Source organism: Melopsittacus undulatus, chromosome 1 (genome assembly GCF_012275295.1).
Source record: "Melopsittacus undulatus isolate bMelUnd1 chromosome 1, bMelUnd1.mat.Z, whole genome shotgun sequence".
NCBI lineage: Eukaryota > Metazoa > Chordata > Aves > Psittaciformes > Psittaculidae > Melopsittacus > Melopsittacus undulatus.
This window is the reverse complement of record NC_047527.1, coordinates 79,384,713-79,410,617: the sequence shown is the minus strand read 5'-3', so window position 1 is coordinate 79,410,617 and position 25,905 is coordinate 79,384,713. Positions and strand designations below refer to the sequence as shown.

Genomic DNA, 25,905 nt, shown 5'->3' with positions numbered 1-25,905 from the left:
TTCACTGAGAAAAATCATGTAGCTAAAATAATTCTGAAAAAGAAAAAATGGTATACACGTATGAGGAAATCCCACTTAAAAATGCTATCAATTTACCTCTCTTTAGAAATTATTTATACAGTTCTTACCTTTAAACTTGGACAACTCAGTCAGCCATGCTCTGCTTTCAAAAGATTTTTTCCAGAAATATTCTACCTCTTTTTTTTTTTTTTTTTTGCGTTTAAACCAAGGAAACTCATACCTGGTTTTCTTTATATGAAAAGAAAAACATACAAAGTTTTTTTCTGACAAAATGAGTTTTAATCTTTCCTCCACTTAAGCACATCCTTCTGCCTTAGACTTGCTATTTTCAATAAGGGGAAGAGGGGAAAAAAGTCCTTTGTGCTGTGCCATCTCTCTCAGCTTTGAAGCACTGCTGAACTTCTTCAAAGCTGTTTCAAGGCTTCAGCTTTGTCACAAAACCATCATGTACAAAGCTTTTAGCAACCTATGTAACATTTTGTTTCATAAAATATATCTTTATTACTGAAGAAAGGTTAACTCTGGTGATCCCAATAAATTACCTCTGCATTATAAACTTTTTTCAACACGGGAAATATCTTCATACAATACTATTGACTAGAAAATGTTTAATCAAAAAAATTAAATTACAAAAATGTGATGATGTTATATGTGGTGAATTTTTATCATTTAACTCTCCATTTGCCTAGTATTCTCTTAATAAGAATCTCAAAGTGATTTTGAAAAAAATTTCTTAATAGATACCCTTAAAGTTTTGTGATGTTGACCCAAAATCGTAGGAATTTGACTGGGATTTTTTAAGTCCTAACAATTGTTTTATACTTAGATGCATGTGTATATAAAGATGTCAAATGCATAACATTTAGAACATTCAAATTAACTTTTATAAGCATAACAAGATTAATACAGAGAGCAAAGAAGATACTGCTTCTGATGCAAGTACATGTATGTAGATAGATGGAACGTTATCAGTTTACCCTTACTGGTGTAGGAACCTTTCATGAAGGAAACTGCTACGTTCGCACAACTAGACTCTACACACAGTAATTCTGACTTACAGGTCTGTATGACTTACATTGTACACCTAGGTGGTATAACCTGTAATTCGACTTCTGCTTGGCTTTGTGAAGCTTTTCCTAGTAAAAAAACTAACTTGGTTTTGACAACAGACACACTCAACACTTAAAGCTAAAAGTAAATATGATGGTCTGTGGTCTGTCTTTGTCCTGGGTTCAGCTGTGTTAGCATTTATCAAGTGTGGGGCTTGGGCTAAGGTTCTTGTTTCACTGTACTTTATGGCAATGACTTGTAATATGAGGGGGGGTCTGGCAGCAGGGTGGGATGAATGTGGCTGTGGACTTGTACCAAGCCATCTCGCTGCTCTTCACCACCCTTGCCCTTGTCCTTGCCTCCGTCTTTGTGAGGCTGAGAGGAGCCAAGGAGGAGCAGCCCCAGGAACCATTGGCAGCCGAAGCGGCCCGGGTGAGTGACCCCAGGGACCAAGCGGCAGCAGCAGAGCAACAGGAGGAGGCAGTGGAGGAGCAGAAAGAGGCAGTAGCCAAGGAGTGGGAGCAGGTGGCAGAGGAGCTGAGACCATGGCCGAGCCCAGCCCTGCCACGGCCAAGAGCATCCCCCAGAAGTTGCCCGCCAAGCCCCAGAAGGATGCAGGAGACCACAAAGCATTTCCCAGCAAGGCAAAGCAGGAAGATCTGGACTCGGGAGAAGAGAAGGTGGTGGTGGGAGAACTGGCAAGCACAGCAGCTACATCAGCCCCAGTGACAGTTCTTGAGAGTTCTGAAGGTTCTGAATTGCCTTTGGGTACCCTTGGGACCTGCCTGCTGATTGTGATAGGGATTAGCATGTTGGCACTGTCGTGGTTTAAACCAATCCACACAGCTTATGCACTCACTCCCCCCTTGCTTCCCCGACTCTTGGAGAGTTAGGAAGGAGAATCCAAAGAATGTAGCCCCCACGGGTTGAGATAAGAACAGTTTAATGACTAAGGTATAACACAAATCACTACTGCTACTACTAATAATAATCATAATGATAAAGGAAGTAACAAATTAAGAGAATACAACACCTCACCAGCCACCGACCCATAACTCACCCCACCCTGCCTGACCGAGCACTGACCAATACCTCCACCAACCTCCCAGAGCTCCAGCCCCTTCCGGGTAACTCTTGGTTACATCCTGGGTATGTCATGCTATGGTATGGAATACCACTTTGGCTAGCCTGGGTCAGGTGTCCTATCTCTCCTTCCTCCCGGCCTCCCTCCTTCCCTGGCAGAGCATGAGCTCAGAAAAGGCCTTGGACAAACCAAACATTTGAGCAGTAACTCAAAACGTACTTGCTATTAGCAACCGTTCCCAGCCTGAAAGTCAAAACACAGCACTGCACCAGCCACCAAGAATGAGAAAAAATGACTGCTACTGCTGAACCCAGGACAGGCACACACACAGATTGTGTTCTACCTATGACCATTCTGTCTGATCTCAAAAGTTAAGCAGAGTCAGGTTTGGGTCTTGTCTAGGTTAGATATAGGAGCACCAGGCTTTCCCCAAGGCTTGACAGTCATGAGTGGCAGGGCACGTGGAGAAGTATGGGAGAGTATCTGGTCCACTGGGCCCCTCCAGTGCTTTGGAAGCATCGGAGATGGAAGGCATCTGTATGGAGTCCCCAGCAACAAGCTGCAGAAACTGCTGAAGGGGACTGTGAATTATTTTGAGCCTGGTGGGCCCGTGACACTTCAGGCCATCAGAGCACAGATGCAACATAAAGACGGGGAAGTCCGATGTATACCTCAAGGGGATTTGATTTTAGAGGAAAACAGCCAATGAACTTAATTATGTGCCGTTGCTTCCTGTGTAACGCTTTTATAGCCCATCAACTAGATGCCTTCAGGTCACCAGTGACTGGCCCTGACTTGTTTCTAACCATCATCCCAAATAGAGAATGAACTTTGATAGAACCAGATGAGTTCTGCAGTAAAGGAACCATCAGCATCAGCAGGCAATGATCCAGCACTACACACAGCCTCTCCTGCTGCAAAAGACTATTAGAGGGGATGGAACCTTACATCATGGACCGAATGGACTCAGCAGCGTTATAGGGATTGGTCCACGTACTAAGAAATGATTTTTTTTTTCTCTCTATGTGTATGCAGATGTATATATGTATATAATATATATATAAGTGTTGGTATATTGAAAATGTGGGATTTGAGCATGACGTGAATGGTATGGAATAAGGGGTGGATACTGTCCTGCATTCAGCAGTAGCAGTCATCTTTTCTTCTTGGTAGCTGGTGCAGTGCTGTGTTTTGACTTTTGGTCTGGGAACGGTGTTGATAGTACTTATATTTGTAGTTACCACTCAAATGTTTACTCTGATCAAGGAGTTTGTGAGTCTCATGCTCTGTCAGGGAGGAGGGGAAGAAGGGAGGAAGCAGAGACAGGACACCTGACCCAGTCTAGCCAAAGAGGTATTCCATACCATAGCACGTCATTGCCCTGGATGTAACCGAGAGTTACCCGGAAGGGCTAGGTGCTCTGGGGGTTGGAGGAGGTATTGGTCAGTGCTTGGTTGGGCAGGGTGGTGTGAGTTATGGGTTGGCGGCTAGTGAAGTGTTGTATTCTCTTCACTTGTTATTTCCTTTCTCATTATTATTATTATTGGTAGTAACAGTAGTGATTTGTGTTATACCTTAGTTATTAAACTGTTCTTATCTCAATCCGTGGGGGCTACATTCTTTGGATTCTCCTTCCTAACTCTCTGGGAGTTGGGGGAGCAAGGGCGGGGGGAGTGAGTGCACGAGCTTTGTGTGGCTTGGTTTAAACCACAACAGTCTTGGACAGAAAAAGAGCTGAGAATGAAGAAAAATACAATTTTTGATCATGAGCTCTTTATGGTTCTTTATTGGGTTGTTTGGTTATCTTCTTAGAAATGGAATTTAATTTTTAAAGTTTGTTTTTATTTCTATTATTAAGGTGATCTGTCTTGTGGCTTTTTAAGCAACATAATGAAAGATGGAAAATAAAGACATTGTGAAAAGTGCATACTATGCACTCTAGCATACTATGGTATCAACTGCAAAAATCTTACCTCTGCTCATGGTACTTAAACCTTTCCATAAAGCTGTTTTCTCTACCATAGGCTTGATGCATTCAGTGTTATTACAGAGTGGCTGCTAACACAAAGTGAATGAGTGCTATAAAAGATTTTCTCAATGTCTAGCACTGTTTGCTAAATGCTGAATGACCTTCTGTACCTGATTAATTGGACAGATTAATAGGGAAGGAAATGGATAATTTTCACTTTGCAATTGCACTTAATTGAGTTCTAGTGTTGTCATGGTTTGAGCATGTTTTGAGGGTGTTTTTTGTTCAAGGTTTTTTTTTTCCAGCCAGGTGGGAGGGGAGTCCGGGAGGAAGGAGAGACAGGACACCTGACCCAGGCTAGTCAATGAGGTATTCCATACCATAGCACGTGATGCCCAGGATGGCATACTGGGAAAGAGAAGGCTGGAGGGGAGGGCTCTGGAGAAAAATGGAGGAGGGAGCACATGGTGCTCGGCCGGGCAGGGTGGAGTGAGTTATGGGTCGGTGGCTGGTGGGGTGTTGTATTCTTTTCACTTGCTGTTTGCTGTATCATTAGTATTTGTAGTAGTAAATGGCAGTAGGGGTTTTGTGTTATGCCTTAGCTATTAAACCGTTCTTATCTCAATCCGTGGGGGCTACATTCTTTGGATTCTCCTTCCTAACTCTCCGGGAGTAGGGGGACTTGGTTTAAACCACGACATTTTTGGCGCCCAACGTGGGGCCCGAGGGATTGAGATAAGAACAGATCTGAGCGGATTTATGGTCTCTTGTCACAATGCTGATTTATTGGCTCTTAGAGGTTTTTCTCTGGATCTCGCTGTTTCGGGATTTTGCTGGGTACTTGGTGTATGGATTGGATGTGTTTGTGTTTGTGTCGGAGGCTTGTAATACGGTGGGGCTCCGGCAGCAGGGGGGGATGGACGTGGCCGTGGACTTGAACTTGTACCAGGCCGTCCCGCTGCTCTTCGCCGTCCTTGTCCTTATCCTCGTCGTCGTCTGTGTGGAGCTGCGTGAAGCCAGGAAGGAGTGGCCCCGGGAGCTGCCGGCAGCTGAGGCTGCCAGGGAGAGCGGCACGGGGAGCCAAACGGCTGTGGCAGAGCAGCGGGAGCAGGCGGGGGAGGAGCGGAGCAGGGCGGTAGCTGAGCAGGGGGATCAGGCTGTGGGGAGAGTGAGTCCTGCGGCCGTTCCCGACCCTCCGACGGCCGAGAGTGTCCCCCGGAAGTCGCCCACCGACCCCCAGCAGGATGCAGGAGACTACACAGCACTTCCCAGCAAGGCAGAGGAGGAGGATCCGGACTCGGGAGAAGAGAAGCTGATAGTGGGAGAACTGGCAAGCACGGCAGCTACATCAGCCCCAGTGACAAGTGCAGCAGCATCATCTGAGAGTTCTGATGGTTTTGAATGGCTTTTGGGTGCCCTTGGGACCTGCCTGCTGATTGTAATGGTGATCGGCATGTTGGCACACACACAGAGTGTGTTCTACCCACGGCCATTTTGTCTGATCCCAAAAGTTAAGCAGAGTCAGGTTTGGGTCTTGTCTAGGGTTAGACAAGGATATAGGAGCACCAGGAGACTGTCCCCAAGTCTGGACAGTCATGAGTGGCAGGGCATGTGGGACAGTATAGCCAGGTATCTGATCCACTGGGCCCCTCCAGTGCTTTGGAAGCATTGGAGGTGGAAGGCAGCTGTATGGAGTCCCCAGCAGCAAGCTGTAGAACTGCTGAAGGGGACGGTGAATGATTTTGGTGGGCCCAGATACTTCAGGCTATCAGTCCAGAGATGCAACTTAGAGATGTCTCATGATCGAGGGGTGGACTTAAGAGTGATGGTGTATTGAAAATGTGGGATCTGGGCATGACGTGAATGGTATGGAATAAGGGGTGGATAATGTCATGGTTTGAGCATGTTTTGAGGGTGTTTTTTGTTCAAGGTTTTTTTTTTCCAGCCAGGTGGGAGGGGAGTCCGGGAGGAAGGAGAGACAGGACACCTGACCCAGGCTAGTCAATGAGGTATTCCATACCATAGCACGTGATGCCCAGGATGGCATACTGGGAAAGAGAAGGCTGGAGGGGAGGGCTCTGGAGAAAAATGGAGGAGGGAGCACATGGTGCTCGGCCGGGCAGGGTGGAGTGAGTTATGGGTCGGTGGCTGGTGGGGTGTTGTATTCTTTTCACTTGCTGTTTGCTGTATCATTAGTATTTGTAGTAGTAAATGGCAGTAGGGGTTTTGTGTTATGCCTTAGCTATTAAACCGTTCTTATCTCAATCCGTGGGGGCTACATTCTTTGGATTCTCCTTCCTAACTCTCCGGGAGTAGGGGGACTTGGTTTAAACCACGACAATATACATTGACAAGTAATGTCTCCAGTGCTGAGGTGGTCTAGCTTCCTAGTCTTGTCTGGCAGTTGAAAAATAGAACTTTCTGTTTTTCAAATTCTTGAGTATAAGTTTTCCTACAGCCATATTTGCCTGCAAGTGAAGAAAATGCAGCAATGAAGAGCACAGAAGGGGGAAAGAATCACGATACTCTAGGACTTTGTGCCACTAAGTTAAAAATATGCAAGAAAACCACTTTTCTTCTTTTTGAGCTTGAGAATTCATTAAAAATTAACCATTTCCACTTGTTTTGAGGGCATATCATGCTTTTTTTTTTTCCTCTTCTATTATTGAGAGTTAAGACTGGGGACAATGACTTATTAGGTTTTCTTTGGAGTGAGTTTTCCCATTGTAGGCACTAGGAAGAACCAAGGCAAAAAGCTGCAGTCAACGTCTCATATGTCCCATCTGATAACTCTCTCGGGGCCTTTGCCGCTGTGGTGGCTGAGTAGTCTGTGGTGGTCTCCTCCTTTTTAAAGTGCCTGGAAGTGGTTTATGAGGAGGCAACTTTGGATTACTGCTTGGAGTATGAACACTGCATATCTTAATGAAACCAGCCATTAACATGATCAAGGCAATTCCCATAAGCAACACTGCCCACCAATATGCCACAATCCATTCTGCAATATTTTCATACAGCTCTGGATTAAAAATTGCTTTCTTTAATCTAGCTAGAGGGCCATCAGCATCTACTAGCCGACACCTCATAAAAACATCACAATAGCCTTTAAAATCATTACAAGGAGATCCAGGTTGCTAAGTAATAGTTTTACGACCAAAGTGTCTCTCCCACTGGTTAGAGCCTGTACTTGCACATGTAGCTGGGTCCATTTTTCTCATGCAGCAGACATGACACAATTCTCTATCATCCTTGCCATCTGAACTAGCACATGTACATTCCTCCAAGCCATGCTTCTCACAGATAGAGCCAGCACATTGCCCATTTATGCACACTTGTGTGTTCCTGTTGCAGTCTGTGAAGTTTGGTTTAGGATCAGATGCTGGACAGAGAGCACTGACACCATTACACATTCCTTCCTTTGCGCAGTCAGAATCATTTCGACACTTATCCGTCCTCAATTTGAAATTACACTGTGCAGTACAGCAGGGGCCTTGGCTAGGACTGCAGTATTTGCCTGGTTTTAACTTGCATTTTTTATCCTCTGGTTGATTTGCATCGTAACAGCATTCATCTTTACACTGGTCGCTGTATCCACAATCACACTGTTCCCCTTGTTCAACCAGTCCATTGCCACAGATGGGTTGACCAGACTCAACAAAGCAATTATTTCTCTTTTTCTCAAGAACTTGGCTGATATTTCGAATGCTACAGATAGAGAACTTGTTGTTGTTAAGTTTGTCCCCAGATGTAGCTCTTGCATACATGATATAATTGCCATTTTCTTTCTGTCCCAGGTTCTTGGACTCTCCTGGAGTGCACTCCATTCCAGAATCATGAGGTGAACCAAAGTTATGCCCAACCTCATGAGCAAAAGTAATGTGAGAAACCTTGGGAGGAACATGAGAGCCATAGTTCTGAACAGTGATGATTCCAGTGTTCAAAGACTTCTTCTTACCATCAGAATACAGTTTGCTCTTTTCACATATTCCACCAGAGCTCCCTGAAGGGGCTCCAACCCAAGCCAGACCAAGAACTCCATCATCAAAATCCCGGTCTGTAAACACATAGGCCAAGCAATAATCATCATGATTCTGTTCCGAGTTCAGTTCCAGAAACTTTTCCACACCAATGTTAGGAAATCTGAAGGGATTGGAAGAGTCCTTCTCATCAACAGTTGTGTTAATTCTTATTCGTTTCACCATGAAGCTGATGTTACGAATTCCTGAGAAATCTGTTGACTGATAAATTGTGTCAATCGCTTTAACGTGGCTGGATATCTGGATATCTGGATATCTGGTTTTAACTACGACATTTTTGGCGCCCAACGTGGGGCCCGAGGGATTGAGATAAGAACAGATCTGAGCGGATTTATGGTCTCTTGTCACAATGCTGATTTATTGGCTCTTAGAGGTTTTTCTCTGGATCTCGCTGTTTCGGGATTTTGCTGGGTACTTGGTGTATGGATTGGATGTGTTTGTGTTTGTGTCGGAGGCTTGTAATACGGTGGGGCTCCGGCAGCAGGGGGGGATGGACGTGGCCGTGGACTTGAACTTGTACCAGGCCGTCCCGCTGCTCTTCGCCGTCCTTGTCCTTATCCTCGTCGTCGTCTGTGTGGAGCTGCGTGAAGCCAGGAAGGAGTGGCCCCGGGAGCTGCCGGCAGCTGAGGCTGCCAGGGAGAGCGGCACGGGGAGCCAAACGGCTGTGGCAGAGCAGCGGGAGCAGGCGGGGGAGGAGCGGAGCAGGGCGGTAGCTGAGCAGGGGGATCAGGCTGTGGGGAGAGTGAGTCCTGCGGCCGTTCCCGACCCTCCGACGGCCGAGAGTGTCCCCCGGAAGTCGCCCACCGACCCCCAGCAGGATGCAGGAGACTACACAGCACTTCCCAGCAAGGCAGAGGAGGAGGATCCGGACTCGGGAGAAGAGAAGCTGATAGTGGGAGAACTGGCAAGCACGGCAGCTACATCAGCCCCAGTGACAAGTGCAGCAGCATCATCTGAGAGTTCTGATGGTTTTGAATGGCTTTTGGGTGCCCTTGGGACCTGCCTGCTGATTGTAATGGTGATCGGCATGTTGGCACACACACAGAGTGTGTTCTACCCACGGCCATTTTGTCTGATCCCAAAAGTTAAGCAGAGTCAGGTTTGGGTCTTGTCTAGGGTTAGACAAGGATATAGGAGCACCAGGAGACTGTCCCCAAGTCTGGACAGTCATGAGTGGCAGGGCATGTGGGACAGTATAGCCAGGTATCTGATCCACTGGGCCCCTCCAGTGCTTTGGAAGCATTGGAGGTGGAAGGCAGCTGTATGGAGTCCCCAGCAGCAAGCTGTAGAACTGCTGAAGGGGACGGTGAATGATTTTGGTGGGCCCAGATACTTCAGGCTATCAGTCCAGAGATGCAACTTAGAGATGTCTCATGATCGAGGGGTGGACTTAAGAGTGATGGTGTATTGAAAATGTGGGATCTGGGCATGACGTGAATGGTATGGAATAAGGGGTGGATAATGTCATGGTTTGAGCATGTTTTGAGGGTGTTTTTTGTTCAAGGTTTTTTTTTTCCAGCCAGGTGGGAGGGGAGTCCGGGAGGAAGGAGAGACAGGACACCTGACCCAGGCTAGTCAATGAGGTATTCCATACCATAGCACGTGATGCCCAGGATGGCATACTGGGAAAGAGAAGGCTGGAGGGGAGGGCTCTGGAGAAAAATGGAGGAGGGAGCACATGGTGCTCGGCCGGGCAGGGTGGAGTGAGTTATGGGTCGGTGGCTGGTGGGGTGTTGTATTCTTTTCACTTGCTGTTTGCTGTATCATTAGTATTTGTAGTAGTAAATGGCAGTAGGGGTTTTGTGTTATGCCTTAGCTATTAAACCGTTCTTATCTCAATCCGTGGGGGCTACATTCTTTGGATTCTCCTTCCTAACTCTCCGGGAGTAGGGGGACTTGGTTTAAACCACGACAAGTGTGTATTGAAGAGTTACACACAAGTTAAAACACAAACTAGTCATTGTCCATTGCTGCTTTGATTTACTAACTGAACCTGAATTTAAGGGTGATATCAGGTCTCATAAAATTGAAAAATAGTATAACCGAAGTGCTGTGTAGATTTTGGTTGGTTTTTTTTTTTTTCATGTGCATTATTGGTTTTATCTTGCTAAATTTATAAACTTCTAACTAATTCCTTAAATTTTATTTGCAGAGGTGCCAAAGCCAGGAATATAGGGAGCTTTGTGACCGAATAGTACAAGCTCTGCAAAGTGACATTAAATATCATTGTAAATTCAGTGAAGCTAAACAGCTGTCTAAACTGCGTTGTAAAGAAAATAATGAGGAATATTTTTAGCTTTATTAGCAGCTAATGAAAAAATAAAAAAAAAACTACTTCAGTCTATGTGTCTGATGTGGCAAGATAAAGTAAAACATGCTGAGTACTGGATCAGCACAAAATATAAAGGACTGATTAGTAGAAAGCAGTAAAATCTGAGGGAAGTGTTCCAAATAAATCACTGGCCAACATGCAGTGAGATTAGCTGAACACCCAGGACAGAGATTCGCCAGACTGTTACCTGGAGGTGTACCTGTCTTCCACAGATCAGTCAATATATCCGAAAGTAAAGCACTTATTGATTTGGACACTCAGGAGTACAATCTAAATCTAGCACTTGCTTATTCAGACTATTATAAAACTGGAAGACTACAAATTACACAAATGTCACTTCTGAATGAAAGGTGATTGCAGTGAAGTTCTATCTGTTTTGATCCTCTGAGAAATTATAAAAATTATGATCAATAGTGATAGCAAATTGTTAAAAGTAGGTAGAAAATAATTTCTTCCTTTTCTTTTTCATTTTTGATATTTTGTTTGCTACAGTTGCCTTGAATGCCACATTTGTATTTCAAAACAAAACAGTTCTTTGAGCAGAAAACCTGGAACTGCCTGTTTTTTCAAATTAATTTATGAACAGATAAAATTATCTTCTGTGTGAAAGCATCCATTTTAAATATGTCATACTCTCTAACTAAAAAGGTCGAAAGCATTTTTTGCCACCCACAATGTATTCCTAGGAAACTATTAATTCAAAGTACTGTCCAGACTGTAAAGACAACCATAGACCTGTGAGACTGCTGTGACTTTTCACCCTTATTAGAGAACAAAAAATTTCAAGTATAGTAATTTTGTTCAGGATGCAAGTATTTGTTCAACTGTAATAAAATATAAGATGGAGTATATGTTTCTCTCAGTTGTCTGAGGGGGGAGGCTGTTTGGAAGGGGTATTCATATTTCAACGCCATGTTGTTTGCACAGTGAGGGGATGAGTCTCAGAATAATTGCATTCATCTAATGAACAAGACATATATCTATTTACCTCAGCTGTGGTGTTTCTGCAAACCTAGTTATTTTCCTTTCTTTTCATATTTTTTACTTATTTTGAAACTCTGTGAGAACTAAACCATTTCATACAGGTTACACGACAACTTTAAACTTCATGCTGACACTTTGATTCCTCATTGCCCAAGAGCTACTAATTTAATTAGAAACTGCTATGCTGGAATTAGTAGAGAAATAAAATACCCCTTCAGAGAAATTTCACTGAAGAAGATTAAGAGAACAACTGGGAAAAAGAAAATTACATTCACAAGCCTGTTTCTCTCCACTGTCCACAAAAGGAGTGTAGGGTGACTAGCAGAGTTGGACATGTCTAATTGTAGACATCTAATGTTAGCTGAGATGATCTGCCCTTTGTAATTTGAAGATTAACCTTTGGTCTCCCTAGTGGATAGTCACTAAATTTCAATTTATATGCTTCCAAGTTTTCATGTGTTTTTTCAACAAAACATTAAAAGTACCAGGAATATGGGAACTACGTAAGTTCATTGGGCTGTTTTATTTTTAAGTGAGGCTTTTTTTTAAACAATTAAGTTTCATGGTTAGTGACTCCTGCATTCACTTACCTTTTAATGGGATTTCATTTTCGTGATTTCTAACTCACTTGTCATAATTTATAATGCTCTCAATTACTGAAAAGCCTCACTAGACTTGCTTGCAAAATGCACTCAGATATTTTCAGTGACCTGTATGTTCTGTTTGAGGTCAGTAAAGAGTAAAATGAGGAAAAAAAAAGCAAACCAAAAATTACTGTATTTGCAATCTATACATATTTACTTCTTCCATCTGTGTCTGATGTTTACTGGCAGAAGTGGAAAGTAATTTTCAAATCACATTTGTGGTAGTTAGCAGAACTCTGACTTTCTACTTAAGTCTCAAAAAAATTACGCAAGAATATAAATATATATACATATATACATACAAAAATATAAATACATAAAGAATTACTTTATACAATTGTAAAAATAAATAACATATGCTGCAGCTCAACATTTTTCTTCCAGTTCTGAATACTCTGTGACAATAATTAATATTTAAGTTACAGTGTTAAAATAATACTGGTGAATAATAATGCATGATTACTGTGAGAAAATATAATTATATTTCTTAAATTAGTAAGAACAATGTTACTTAATAAAAGTGTTGGGGGTCGAGCATGGGTGCTTGAACAGGCCTACAGCAAGCTGTGAGAAAGTGAACCTCTGACCCCAGGCTAAAAGAAGAAGCGTCAAGATCAGCAAAACAGGAATGCAATAACAAGATGCCAGAAGCATGATGTAACGCTAAGCTGAAGCGAAGGTGTGAAACCAATCAGGAGAGGCAAAGTGGAGCTTGTACCCCTCATGGGCAAAGTGAAGCAGCCAATCAAGTAATGCGTGATCGCGTGTAAGACAGTATATTAAGAGCAACCTTGTAATCAATAAACGGAGCATTTTGTGAACCTACATCGTATCGGTGTTTTCTCCCCTCCACCTGGCCGCAGCATTCTGGTGACCCCGACGTGATACCAGGAGAGAGAGAGACCGCGGACGAAAGAAGGTGGAGATCCCGGCTGCCCGAGAGAGGCAGGCTGCCCGAGAGAGGCAGGAAAGGAGCTCAAATTACGTGGCCACGGCTGACCGGTGAGTCAGGCAGACTGCGGTCTGGTTCGGGATGGGTTTCGCTGTATCAGCGATAGAAAAGGCTACGATAGAAGGAGTGCTATGCGTAGCGAAGAAAACAGGGTACTCGATACCCCGACAGGAACTTGTGGACTTTTTATTTTGGTGCCGACGAAGGGGGTTGTTAGAAAATACGGGACAGTTATTCTCCAAAGATCAATGGCGTAAGATAGGGGAAGAATTGTGGGAGTCAGTGAAGCTTTTAATCTCGAGACTTGGGAGAAAATTACTAAGGAAGAAGCCCCTGATTTATGGATGTTTTCAGTCCTTCTTAAGGTGAAGGGAGCAACCCTTAAAGAGACAGACCTAAAGTTAATGTTGAAATGGTTGAAGACATGTTACCCAGAGATTTATGAGTCTACCGGATTTGAGATATCCTTGTGGAATGGGGCAGGAGATAAGCTGTGGAATGCAGCCATGAAAGGCAATGAAGTTGTGAAAAGTTTGTTAGTCAGTTGGAGAACTGTTTTAGAGATGTTAAAGTAAAAAAAAAAAAAAAAAAAAAAAAAAGAGATCATGGAGACCAGCGTGCCCCCCCTCCCCCCCAAACCTCCGCTGGTTGCTGCCATGGCTGTGAAGACTGAAGATGAGGATGAAGATGATCCTTTCGACCTGAGCCCTATTGACCCCGAGAAGGAGCCTGTGCATGTTCATCAGTTTGTTGTTGCTGCTCCTGAGATTCTGACGCCTGATAATGCCGATGCTGACCTGGATGGTGCTTTTGACCTGGAGCCTATTCATCCGGAAAAGAAGCCTGATTTATATCCCCCATATCCTCATGATAAATGGGTAGCTGTAAAGGGAGAAGTGAGATGGGTGGGGGATGCAGATGTATTGCACAGTTTCCCTGTGGTGTATATGCTGGTTCAAAACCCGAGATGGGAAGGTCTCTTGTATGCTCTTATCAGGGGTATCGGGCAGAATGTGTCAGACCGTGGAGTTGGGACCCCGTATACAACTCCTTTGATACAGTCTCTCTGTGATACTCATGTACTAGAAGTTGGTAAATTTAAGTATGTCCATATTTCTATCGACCCTTGGAAACCTTTAGAGGTATTGCTGGCAACTTCTTCCAACATAGGCTGGCCACCTGTGTTGGAACAAGTGTGCATTTTGGTCAGTAAAAAAACCCAAGCCTCATGCGATGTGAGGGAGGCAGAGCCTCTGTGGGGACGCCCGCTAAGGTTGAGCCTGCCACCTTGCACTGTGATGATGCTTCTTGGAGCTGGTTTCTTAATAGTCTTTACAGGGTCCTTGTGCCACGTCCTGTATGTGGGACTGTGCAGTGGGAGTAATGATTGTCTGGATTTTGTGTTTCAAATACTGTAGTTGTGTGCAGTGTGCTTGTGGGATCCCACACATGTGCATATATGTGTGTGTCTGTGTGTGTTTGTGATGAGGGCAGACAGTGTTCTGTATATTTTTTGTTGTCAGGTTCATGTAAAAGTTTTAACAGGTAGCAGTTTAACCTTTCGGGCAAGAAAAGGTTAATGCAAAAGTGCAGTTGCCGACAAGCCGGTGGTTTTAGCTGTGCAAAGCAGGGTGAGCGACTTTAAAAAAAAAAAACAAGAAAAAACAAAACAAAAAAAAAGATAGAAAAAAAAGAAAAAAATAGAAAAAAAATAGAAAAAAAAGAAAAAAAAATAGAAAAATAAAAAAAAGGGTAATGATAACACATTCTAGCTGTTATTAATGACTGTAGTTTTGATGTATATTGCTTCAAGCTTGTTTTCCAGACAATATGCATGTGTAATCAAAAAAAAAAAAAAAAAAAAGAAAATAAGATGAGTGGAAGAACTTGATGCATCAGCTACAGGAGCTGACCATGAAACCCCAAGCAGAATGAGATAGAGAGAAACAAATGATTGTAAAACATCACTTGAGGGCAACTGAAAATTAACAGCTTGAATATGCATACTTGTAAAGTAGCTATTATTAGAGGTTGTGATTTTGCATATAAAACCACCTGTATTTACTAGCCAGTTGCTAATAAGAAACAATACCTTGTATTGTATGGATTTGTCACTTGTAAAAGAGATGTTAAAGAAAGCAAATTTGCAGCAGCTGCTAGAAAATGCTAAGTTTAAAGCTAGAAATATTCTAACATGATAGTACTGTTACAAAGCAGGTAATGGAACAAATTAAGAGGGTGGGAGAACTCCACTGGGAAGAAGTTTCTTTGGTTAGTCACTCGCTGTCATCAGCATCTTCAACATACTGATGCACTCTGTGATAGTTACTCTGCTAATGTAAATCTATGTGTGCTTTGCTGTAGTAGTGACTTGTTACTGGGTGAAGCAGGTGAAACTCTGCATTGACAACAAGGTGCAAAGACTGAGATTGACCAAATGCCTGCTACAACAGTCAAGGGCAAGACTGGGTTGGCCTCTGTGTTTGCCACCAAGAAGAACCTTTAGCTCTGCTGCTGGCTGCAACCCAGCAGGTGTAGAGCGGTGGAGACACATGCCATGCCAGACCTTGATGTGAGGGATGGCCTCCGCTGTTATCAGAGAGCCATACAGGAGAAAAAGGGTAGGCCCAGCTGTGTACAGCTATCAACAGGACCATACTGACTGCCAGAGAAATATATAAAGCCCCAAAACTCAACAACATAAAGAAACAGCAATAACAGAAATCTTTGAAATATCTGTTCTATTATGTGTGACCATGGGTAATGGACGAGTATACTGAGCACATGTGTTAAATCCCAATTATTCCATCCTGTTACATGGTGTGTAGGATTCACTGGTATGCCACATGTTATAAAGGTGACATCAAGTGACTTCAAATCAGACTAATCTTACTGAAATAATGCTACCTAGAGTAGTGGGTTGTAATGTTACACAAGTCCAGCAGTGATAGAGCAGACACAATAAATTGTCAAAAACTTTTCGTAAAACTAAAAAAGGGGAGATGTGGAGACAGTGTTCTCACAGGAAAATGAATATTAGGTACATGAGCTCTGAATAACTCTGAGGGATACAGCAAGGCCATGGGAGGCCCGAGGAAGCCTAAGCAAGCAAGATAAGAAGAAGCTGTAATTCACTGAGTTATGAGAACTGTGGACTGTTGGCAAGCGTTCGAGGTCAAATTCTCACACCTGTGCTTAACCAATTATGTTAGTCACTAAGGGTCTTCAAGACAAGTATCCAATTATGATATGCCAAATTGCTGTAGGTGTGTGTAAGCAATAGTATATAAGGAGTTAATGCTTTGCAATAAATGGCTTTTTGTCTGACCAAAAAAAAAAAAAAAGAAAAAGGGGGAGTGTAACTCCTTGACTGTTAACACTGTACAGTTTACTTCTGCAGCTGCTTCACATCCCCTTTGCATTAGAATGCTTCTGGGCATGTGTTGTATGAATCTTTCTGATCATTCTGAATCTATTCACAAGAAATTGTTTGAACTTAAAATATGAAAGAACTTACTGTAGAAACAAATCCTATAGACTCTTGGTTAAAATCGTTAGGAATAAGTAGTTGGTTAAGGAGTTTAATCATGATGTTTAGTGGACCAATAATGATTATGTTGATAATTTTGTTTTTTGGACCTTGTTTGTTACAATGTATTATGCAATGCATGCAGCAGATGACGAACGCTTTATTTGAAAAAAGAGGGGGAGATGTTGGGGGTCGAGCATGGGTGCTTGAACAGGCCTACAGCAAGCTGTGAGAAAGTGAACCTCTGACCCCAGGCTAAAAGAAGAAGCGTCAAGATCAGCAAAACAGGAATGCAATAACAAGATGCCAGAAGCATGATGTAACGCTAAGCTGAAGCGAAGGTGTGAAACCAATCAGGAGAGGCAAAGTGGAGCTTGTACCCCTCATGGGCAAAGTGAAGCAGCCAATCAAGTAATGCGTGATCGCGTGTAAGACAGTATATTAAGAGCAGCCTTGTAATCAATAAACAGAGCATTTTGTGAACCTACATCATATCGGTGTTTTCTCCCCTCCACCTGGCCGCGGCAAAAAGGACTCTGATACATCTGAGGCCTTGATTTTGATCTCATTATATTTTTTTTTAAATACTATGCATTTGGTGTAACTCCACTTGAAGCTGTACCAGGGCAGAAGAACGAGGCTTCATATCCTAGGTTTCATGTTCTAAGACAATTGTTACAGATGGGGTGACACTGAGGCCACTTCTCTTGAAAGGCTGTCTGAACGTTACAAAGCAAATGGAGACTTTTTACAAGGAGTCACATGGAAAAGGTGAGGGGTAATGGCACAAATTACTTCTGGGGAGATTCTGACTGAGCAGAAGGGGAAAATTAATCACAATGAGAATACTCAGCTGTTGGAATAACCTCCCAGGGAAGTGGTGGATTTGGCTGGATAGGGTGCTGGGACGTGTAGTCTAGGTCATGTTTTGCCTAGAAAGGTTGGACCAGATGATCATTGAGGTCCATTCCAGCCTGGTGTTCTATGATTCTGTGATTCTCTGTCTGTAAAGAAAAAACCTCATTAACTTGATAACCAGATGGTGATTTAGATTATCAATATTTTTCATAGGAAGTAAATACCTACAGTAACTCTGACAAAGCAAAACCAATTTACGTAGCTGAAGCAGGTAAAACCATGCTTCCATGGCCTTCAACAGATATTTTATGATTGTTTCAATGAAATTAGGCTACCCTAATTAGGCACATCATGGAATAATGCTTTTAGCTATGCATATTCAGTAGTGAGATATATTTTAATATATTTAAAATTTTAATAGCTAAATTTTTCTTTATCTAAATATGTAGATTAGGTAAGATAGTTGAGCTATCACGATCTCAGTTCTCCAGCTACACAAGGTTTTGATGTCAGACCAGTAGGTCAAGATTTTTCCCTACCCACCAATAACCTACAACAATACAACAGACATCTCTATCCTTAGGCAAACCTTTATATGCTATAAATAGATTCTCAGTATCTCTTTTTTCTTGTCTCTGAAGTGACTACAGCTGTGGGAGATAATGTACAGGCTAAAGAGAAGCTGTATTTGAATTCTTTTCAAACTGCTGACATCTTGGGCATGGTAGCACAAAGCTCCTGATGACATTGCTAGTGAATTGTTGTAGTCTGTGCCAAATCATCTATATCTGCAGCTACACTGACAACAGCATCTTATGTAGTTTAAATTTAGCTGAGAGACATGTACATGAGGTGCATACATAGCACTTACTGTAGTATGTATATGCATAAGTCAAGGCAGTCAAACCAGCCTACATGCAGGATAATTTCATATTTCCTTTGCCAGTGCTTTAGAAAAATTGCTGCTGTCAACATTTAAGTGATGTTTAACAGTGAAAGTGGAGGCACAGTGCCCACTGTGTCCACGCAGGGCTCAATGCCAAAAGGCAGGAGGAGGTTTCCTGTTGCCTTACCATGACTGCTGGTAGAGCTGGCAAGAGACCATGCATTTGCCCCTAACCATAAGAAAAATATTTTCTTCATTCCCTGAAATAATCTGTGTGGCACAACCCCCAGTTTAATGCAAGCTGTTCACTGTTTCTTGGATAAATGAGCTTTCCATTAGCAAATACAGTTTTATCAGCATCATATAGTTTTGCAAAAATATATAAAGGTTTTAATTTTCTGATTATCTCTACAGGATACCTTTACAGATGGAGAGGAATGGTACTGTTTAAGTACACTCTATTGTGTGGATTCTGTGTTTGAATGTGAGCACATTGATGTTGGTGTAGGTGGGCCCCACTAATTGAGGAACTGTGTTGGCATACATTAGTATATCAGTCCCTGGAGAGAGAAGGCAGTTAGTGAACAGAAAAGGATGAGGCAAAGTTATTAAACTTTGCAGTTAAATATAGATGAGCCCTTGTTACAGGATGTAAATCACAGAATTGTAAAATCACAGAATTGTAGAATCACAGACTGGAATGGACTTTAAAGATCAGTGAGTTCTAAACCCTCTGCCACAGGCAGGGACACCTTCCAGTACACCATATTGCTCAAATCCCTATCCAGCCTGGCCTTGAACACTACCAGGGATGGGGTATCCACAATATTTTCTAATCTAAATCTACCTTGTTTCAGATTAAATACATTCCCCTTTTTCCTATTTCTACACACCTTTGTAAAAAGTCCCTCTCCAACTTTCAAATGGAAAAGTTTCTGATACCCTCAGGACCTCTAGAACCACTCTCTGCTCTCACATTCAAGGCCTTTGTTACCACCACTTGCCTGTATTTCTTCATGCTTCATCATTATTCTGTGGTCATACAGAGTTCATTGCACACAGCATATCTACTTGTAATTTATATCTGTGTCAAAATCCTTAACAGTAGACATTACACCACATAATTACACAAAGCTCAACAAAACTGAAACAAATTAGGCAATAGCTACCTGGTCATTAGGTGGTTGCTGCTGCAGCTAAACAAGATGAACAAAGTTTCAGGCAAGCCAAAACAAGACAAAGCATAACAAATCCTGAAGTCCTTGTTAGCCTAGAACAAAGCCTATGACCTGTTGTTGGTGTTTACTGCTTTGCAGGGTTCACATGGCAGTGTGTCTGCACTGATTACCCTAGTGAAGGGCAGCTACCTGGCTTCTCCAGTGAAGTTCATTCACACTTGCTCAATCTTGAGTGCTAACAGTATAAAAGCCTGATTGTATAGGCCTCTTTTGGTATTCATCATCCTAGGTACAGCACTGACCAGTAATTATGAAAGTTACCAAAACTAGAGTTATTTAAAACTAGCTTCTGATACTTCAGCCAGTGTGCATTGATGTACTAAAATGTTAGCAGAGATTCTGATTTTGCCAGCTTCCCTAAGCTCAGAGATTCTGACTTTGTCGCAGGTTTTTCAGTAATCAGGATTTTTCTGCATAGAACTATTTGCTGGATTAGAGCTTGTATTTGGCTAGTACTTTTAAAATCAGTTTATACGATGTTTTTCATCAGCATCAAGAATTCCCAATCTTATTGTTAGTAGTTCCATAACGCCCCTGTGTAGTCACGAGTAGTTATAGTGTGCCGACACGAAGGCATGGTACAGATTTTGTCAAGACAATCAAACATAGGGAAGCTGACATGAAAAAGCAATGACGACTGATCAGCTGATGGGCCTACAGTAAAATAAAGCTAAGATACAGGTTTAGTGCTTTGTATTTTATTTCAGGGGTTCTGTTTTCCAGAGAACTGAAGAAGGATCAGTCCTTGCACTCTCTAAAGCTTTTAGATGGGTAGAGGAGAAGGTGTAAACTGCCTTTGAATTTCTTACAGTGCTGTGCTTCCGTGTATGGACTGCTTCCAAAAAGGAGCAAAGTGCAAAAATTTATTGGAACAGTTGATGATTTTGTCTAGATGGGCTGCACAAAGAAACACAGTGTGCCTTTTCTGACAAAATGCAGGGGCACTCTGCATAAGTAATTGCAGAAATAAAACACTTGACACCTGAAGGACATTGCTATTGATGTTCTAAGTGTAATACAAACATTAGCTAATTAATCATAAGAAATGACAGATTTGTCTTTCTATAAGCAAAGAATACGAATGATGAATACAGAGGTGAGAATTTTACTCCTGTTTGAAACCATGGGATATACTATAAGACTGAAAAGTAATAAACAGATGAAGGCATAGTGAGTAAAGGTGTTAGGTCTACCAAAGGTGGGGAGATATGAAAGGACAGAGAGAAGCAATATTCTGGGGGATAAGAAGACTGGGATTTTACAGTGGTGAAACAGAGCTCACAAGGATTTAGGTTTCTTATATATCTTGGTCTCTCACATCTCCATGATGAATTTTCATAATTCTGTGGCTGAATTATCATGAGGAACTTGACTGAAAAGCTTTTTCCCCCTAATATGTTTCTAAGAAGACCAGTTAGGATCACGCTTAACTTATCTTTCCCTCCTCTGTAAATCAGACATGCACTTACTGGCAACTACAAAATCTCCAAGGAATCTGAACAGAATATCTTTTGGAGAACTTCTATTTAATTTATGTGGAATAGATTAGTTGGCACCAGCTACTGAAAACTGAGTTTAAGCACACTGTGAGATACAAATTGTCTTCCAAAATTTTTTCTTTTGAATCAGCGCCAGCACTTATTATTGGAACTGCTACAATTCATGAGATGATCTCAAGCAGTTCCTTCTATATGGGAGAGATTTCAGAAAGGCATCTGATAATTAATGTCTTCTCCTTTCCAAGTCACTGGTGAGAACAATTAGAATTTCATCTAAAGACCATTGCTGTAAATAGGACTCCATCTTTCACTGGATACTATAAAGAACTCTCAGTCTCGTACAGTCTTTTGCAAAGATATTAAAAATAGGTTGCTGAATTAGTGATGCTGTGTAGCTATGGCAGTTGTCTTCAATATGTAAGAAAAATATAATTTATATCTTTAATAATGTTCTTTAATTTGTGTTATGCATGAGAAAACAGCTGTTACCCTTCTGTAAAACACAATCAACACTTAGGGTTAATGTAATTCAAAATAAAACAAATATATTGCAGGAATGAAATTATATAGAGTATTCAAATGTTTTGAAAAAAAATAAGGATATTTACATCTTTATAAATTTGATTTATTTTAAATCACCAATCTTCAATATTTTGACATTAATTTAAGATGAAAACAAACATGAATATTTCACATTTCAGAGGAATAGAAATCTCAAAATTCTTGTGCATTTCTACTTTTACTTTTCTGAATGACTATGAAGATTATAAGTAAGACAATTTAAACAAAATATTACACACAGGAAAATTAAAAAAACATAAAAGCCCCATAGCTTCGTATATGAACTGTTAAAATTGTTGGAGATTAATATAATCTGACTAGAATAGCAATTATTAACACATTACATACTTCGTGTTCTGATCAAGAGAGGTTTATTCCATGTACAGAAGAATTTTATAGAAGTTATATGGAGTTTCTTGTAAATATGTTGGATTGGGGCTTTTTGTTGTTGTAATTCTTTGTTTTGGTTTTTGTGTTGTTTTTTCTTTTTTCTTGAGAACCTGATTCAAGTTCAGTTATGTCAGTGGGAATCCCCTTTTATTTTAAAAGGCTATTGGATAAAGCACTCTCTCCCCTAAATTACTTATTGTATATAAAATGAATTGTGAAAAATAGGCAGTAACATGTTCAAGTTGCAGAATCTGCATGGGTTTCCTACAGGCATTTGTGCCCTTATATTCTGTCCCAAAACGTGCACATGTGTAGAGCTGCTGGACCTTTCTTGACTGCAAAGTTTAACTTAGCTTTTGATTGAGCCCTATTCACTTGCAAAAAATCTCATCTAAATGTATTACAGCCTTCATACTGGTCCAGATGGCTTATCTTGGACTAGGGGCGAACCTGTGAGTTCAACTTTTTCTCTGTCTGATGCAGGGAAATTGCAATGTAGATCATTGTGACACAGACAACAGTCCTTTAGTCCCTGTGAAGTTCCTCAAACAGATCCTCAAAATGCAATACAAGAGAAGTTTTACAGTCTGATTATTCATAGGCTTGACAAAAAGAAGAAGTGAATGCAACACAAGAAAAGATGTAGAATGGGATTTGCCTTTTTTAGCCTTTCACTAAGAAATGTGTCTTGCTAACATAAATTGGGGGATCATTTTCTTTATATCATTCAATGCCACATAGGCTATTGTTACAGGTGCTCTCTATCAGTCACAGTGTGGTCAGGAGGCATACATTACAATGAAAAAATGGAACAGGCATAAAAAGATCATGCAAAATGTGATTTTTGTTGCCCTCCCTCCACTGATTTTATTTATCAATAGTGCAAATACATTATTGAGCAGAATCCCATAGAAAGATGGAAAAAAACTTGCAAGTGCTGCTTTCATCTCTAGTGCCAGTGAACAGAAGCAGCAGTAACATGCCTAAAACCTTTCCTGATATACCCACTCAGTTTGGACTGTCTAGTCCTTATCTAAGTCAAGGGTGAAAAAATATAATAGAAGATTAGGCCTCATTCTTAGAGAATGCAGCTTTTTGATCAGATTTGGCTGTGATCTGAGAAGATGAAGTCCTAGAGGATACTGGCTTACTGTAAAATTCATAGTTACTTTCACTCTATAATCTGATGGGAAATCTCGTGAAGGATATGACAGTAAGGAACTGACATGGAAATATTCTTCAGTAAGAACAAAAGTCTGTGTATTTATACTGTATTTTCTGTGTTTGTTCTTCATTTATTTTTGTTTCCCTGTAAAAAAAATGAGAGGTGAAAAAAGCTGTTTACATATCCAAAACAGTTCTGAATGTTGCTCATACACTTCTACTTTCTTTTCAGAGCATGCACCTTGCATGCTCTGTGTATAGTAATGAACAGCTCTATTGGCAATGTTTGTTTTGATATTTCTGAGGATGGTTTTGATACACCATAGAAATCAGATTACTAAGAAAGAGCAAAGTTGGATATCCTTGTATTACAGTGTTGATTGAAGTGACACACACAAAGTGAAAACAACTTTTTTAATAAGAGATTCAGAGAAGCCTTGGGGAGAAGGACTTGGGGGTGTTGGTCAATGAGAAGACGAACATGAGCTGGCAGTGTGTGCTTACAGCCCAGAAAGCCAACCGTATCCTGGGCTGCATCAAAAGAAGCATGACCAGCAGGACAAAGGAGGTGATCCTACCCTTCTACTCTGCTCTCGTGAGACCTCACTTGGAGTATTGTGTACAGTTCCAGTGTCCTCAACATAAAAAGGACATGGAACTGTTGGAATGAGTCCAGAGGAGGGCCATGAGGATGATCAGGGGACTGGAGCACCTTCCATATGAAATCAGGCTGAGAAAGTTGGGGCAGTTCAGCCTGGAGAAGATAAGGCTGCGTGGAGACCTCATAGCAGCCTTCCAGTATCTGAAGGGGGCCTACAGTGATGCTGGAGAGGGATTCTTTGTTAGAGACTGGTAGTGATAGCACAAGGGGTGATGGGTTAAAACCTAAACAGGGGAAGGTTAAATTGGATATAAAGAAGAAGTTCTTTACTATGAGGGTGGTGAGGCACCAGAATAGGTTGCCCAAGGAAGTTGTGAATGCTCCATCCCTGGCAGTGCTTAAGGACAGGTTGGACAGAGCCTTGTGTGGCATGGTTTCATGTGAGGTGTCCGGACCCATGGCAGGGGGGTTGGAACTAGATGATTTTAAGGTCCTTTCCAACCCTAACTATTCTATGATTCTATGATTCTAATATAGTAAAAAGCAGGCATTGGTTTAAACAATCTAATACCTGATCTGATGCATATGTTATGCCTACTGATCACCCTAACCCATCATCAGGTTTGGATGTGCATCATTTCTAATACTGTCCATTTAGGCTGTTGGGTTCTGGGGAGGCTTTTTAGCCATCATAGCTAATTACTCAGAAATGCATTGCATTCTATAAGACTGTGAAGGAGCTGGGAGGCATTTGCAAATTCTGTGTTCAAGGAAAGATGTAAAGGGCCATCAAAGCACAAATCACAGAGTAGTTGGAAACACCAGTCTCGTCTTGAAGCAGCAAGTAAACTTTTTCTTCAAAACTGCAGAAAGTATGGGATACATCCATCTGAAATCAGACTGCTTAGAAGTTGGATTTGCAAATACTACTTTTTGAGGCAGATCAAGCATTTTCTTTCAGAAATCCAGATATAAACATTGAAATCATGTAACTACAGGTCAAGAGTCTTTAAATTTAGGACAGAAAGAAAAGAGAAAAATTCTCTCAGGAAACATTTAAGCAGGCAGGAATTAAAGCAATATTATACTGATGTTTATTTAAGAAATCCACCGTCCAGCGCAGGAAGATGAGTGTTTAATAAGTCTCTTCTCAAACAATCCCAGGATGTGGGCATGATTTCTTTAATACAAGAATTGCATTGAAAGAAATTAGTATTATATTTTGGAAGAGGGAGAATACTCAGCAGGGAGAAATGTCTGGAACAAAACCCTCTTGGGTCTCCTTCTATATGCACTTTGTCTGATTCATCTCTGCCTTGTCCTCACAACCAGTACAGGCATCTTCTAAAGAATTTTTTATTTAGTTCATGCAGCACTGCATTATAAATATCAGAACCACCACCACCACTTTAAACTGACAGTTATGTTGAATTTGGAGCTGTCTTTATTGTGTATTGATGGAAGGAAGCATCTGAGAAAAAAATTCCAGGAGAAGCTTAGATTAAAAGTTTCTCTCGTACAGATTACTCAAGCAATTGTATAAAACGGAAGGTTACCAAGTCAGGGGAGATAATGCCCAAGTCTATCTGACTGCTGTTTCAGCTGTTCCCATTGCTCAGACAGAACAGAAGTAGAAACTGGAAAGGGTTGTGGGAGGAAGGGAAGAGCCAGGTAGCAGGGGAGCAGGTAGCAGTGGGAGTTAGGAGGCCAAGGCAGTGTGTACTGGTTTTTGGTTTGACTTTTAATGCTACCTAGTAGCTGACAGTGATTGCAGCCTTTCATTTGTACAGCTTGTCCTGTGTCTGAATCATCAGGACTCAGTGTAAAGGACACTGACTCTTCCTGTTTGGGTGTCTTATGTCCCCAGTTGTGTTCTTTAACTTCATTTTGTCATCTCTTATAGAGTAATCCTTTGTTTCTGTGTGTTGGCTTTTACTTGGTTTAACTTCCCAGTCGGGGTGTCCCAAGGTGTTCTGGGCTGTTGACCATGTGTTCATCTAGGTGTCCTGAATACATGCCATTTTTACAGGTCTGTTTGCCTTCTTTGTTCCTTCTATGTTTTCACATGCAGATGTTTTCACATGCAGATGTTCCCATTAATTCTCTATT

At 41.6% G+C, this 25,905-nt stretch overlaps 1 protein-coding gene across 1 annotated transcript; it reads right to left on the bottom strand.

Moving 5' to 3' along the window:
• Positions 1-6,766: 6,766 nt before the first annotated feature.
• LOC101874830 (disintegrin and metalloproteinase domain-containing protein 10-like) lies at positions 6,767-8,395 on the bottom strand. Its single transcript, XM_034069778.1, has one exon. The coding sequence runs from the start codon at positions 8,321-8,323 to the stop codon at positions 7,256-7,258; it is 1,068 nt and encodes a 355-aa protein (XP_033925669.1). The 5' UTR covers positions 8,324-8,395; the 3' UTR covers positions 6,767-7,255.
• Between the last annotated feature and the right edge of the window lie 17,510 nt (positions 8,396-25,905).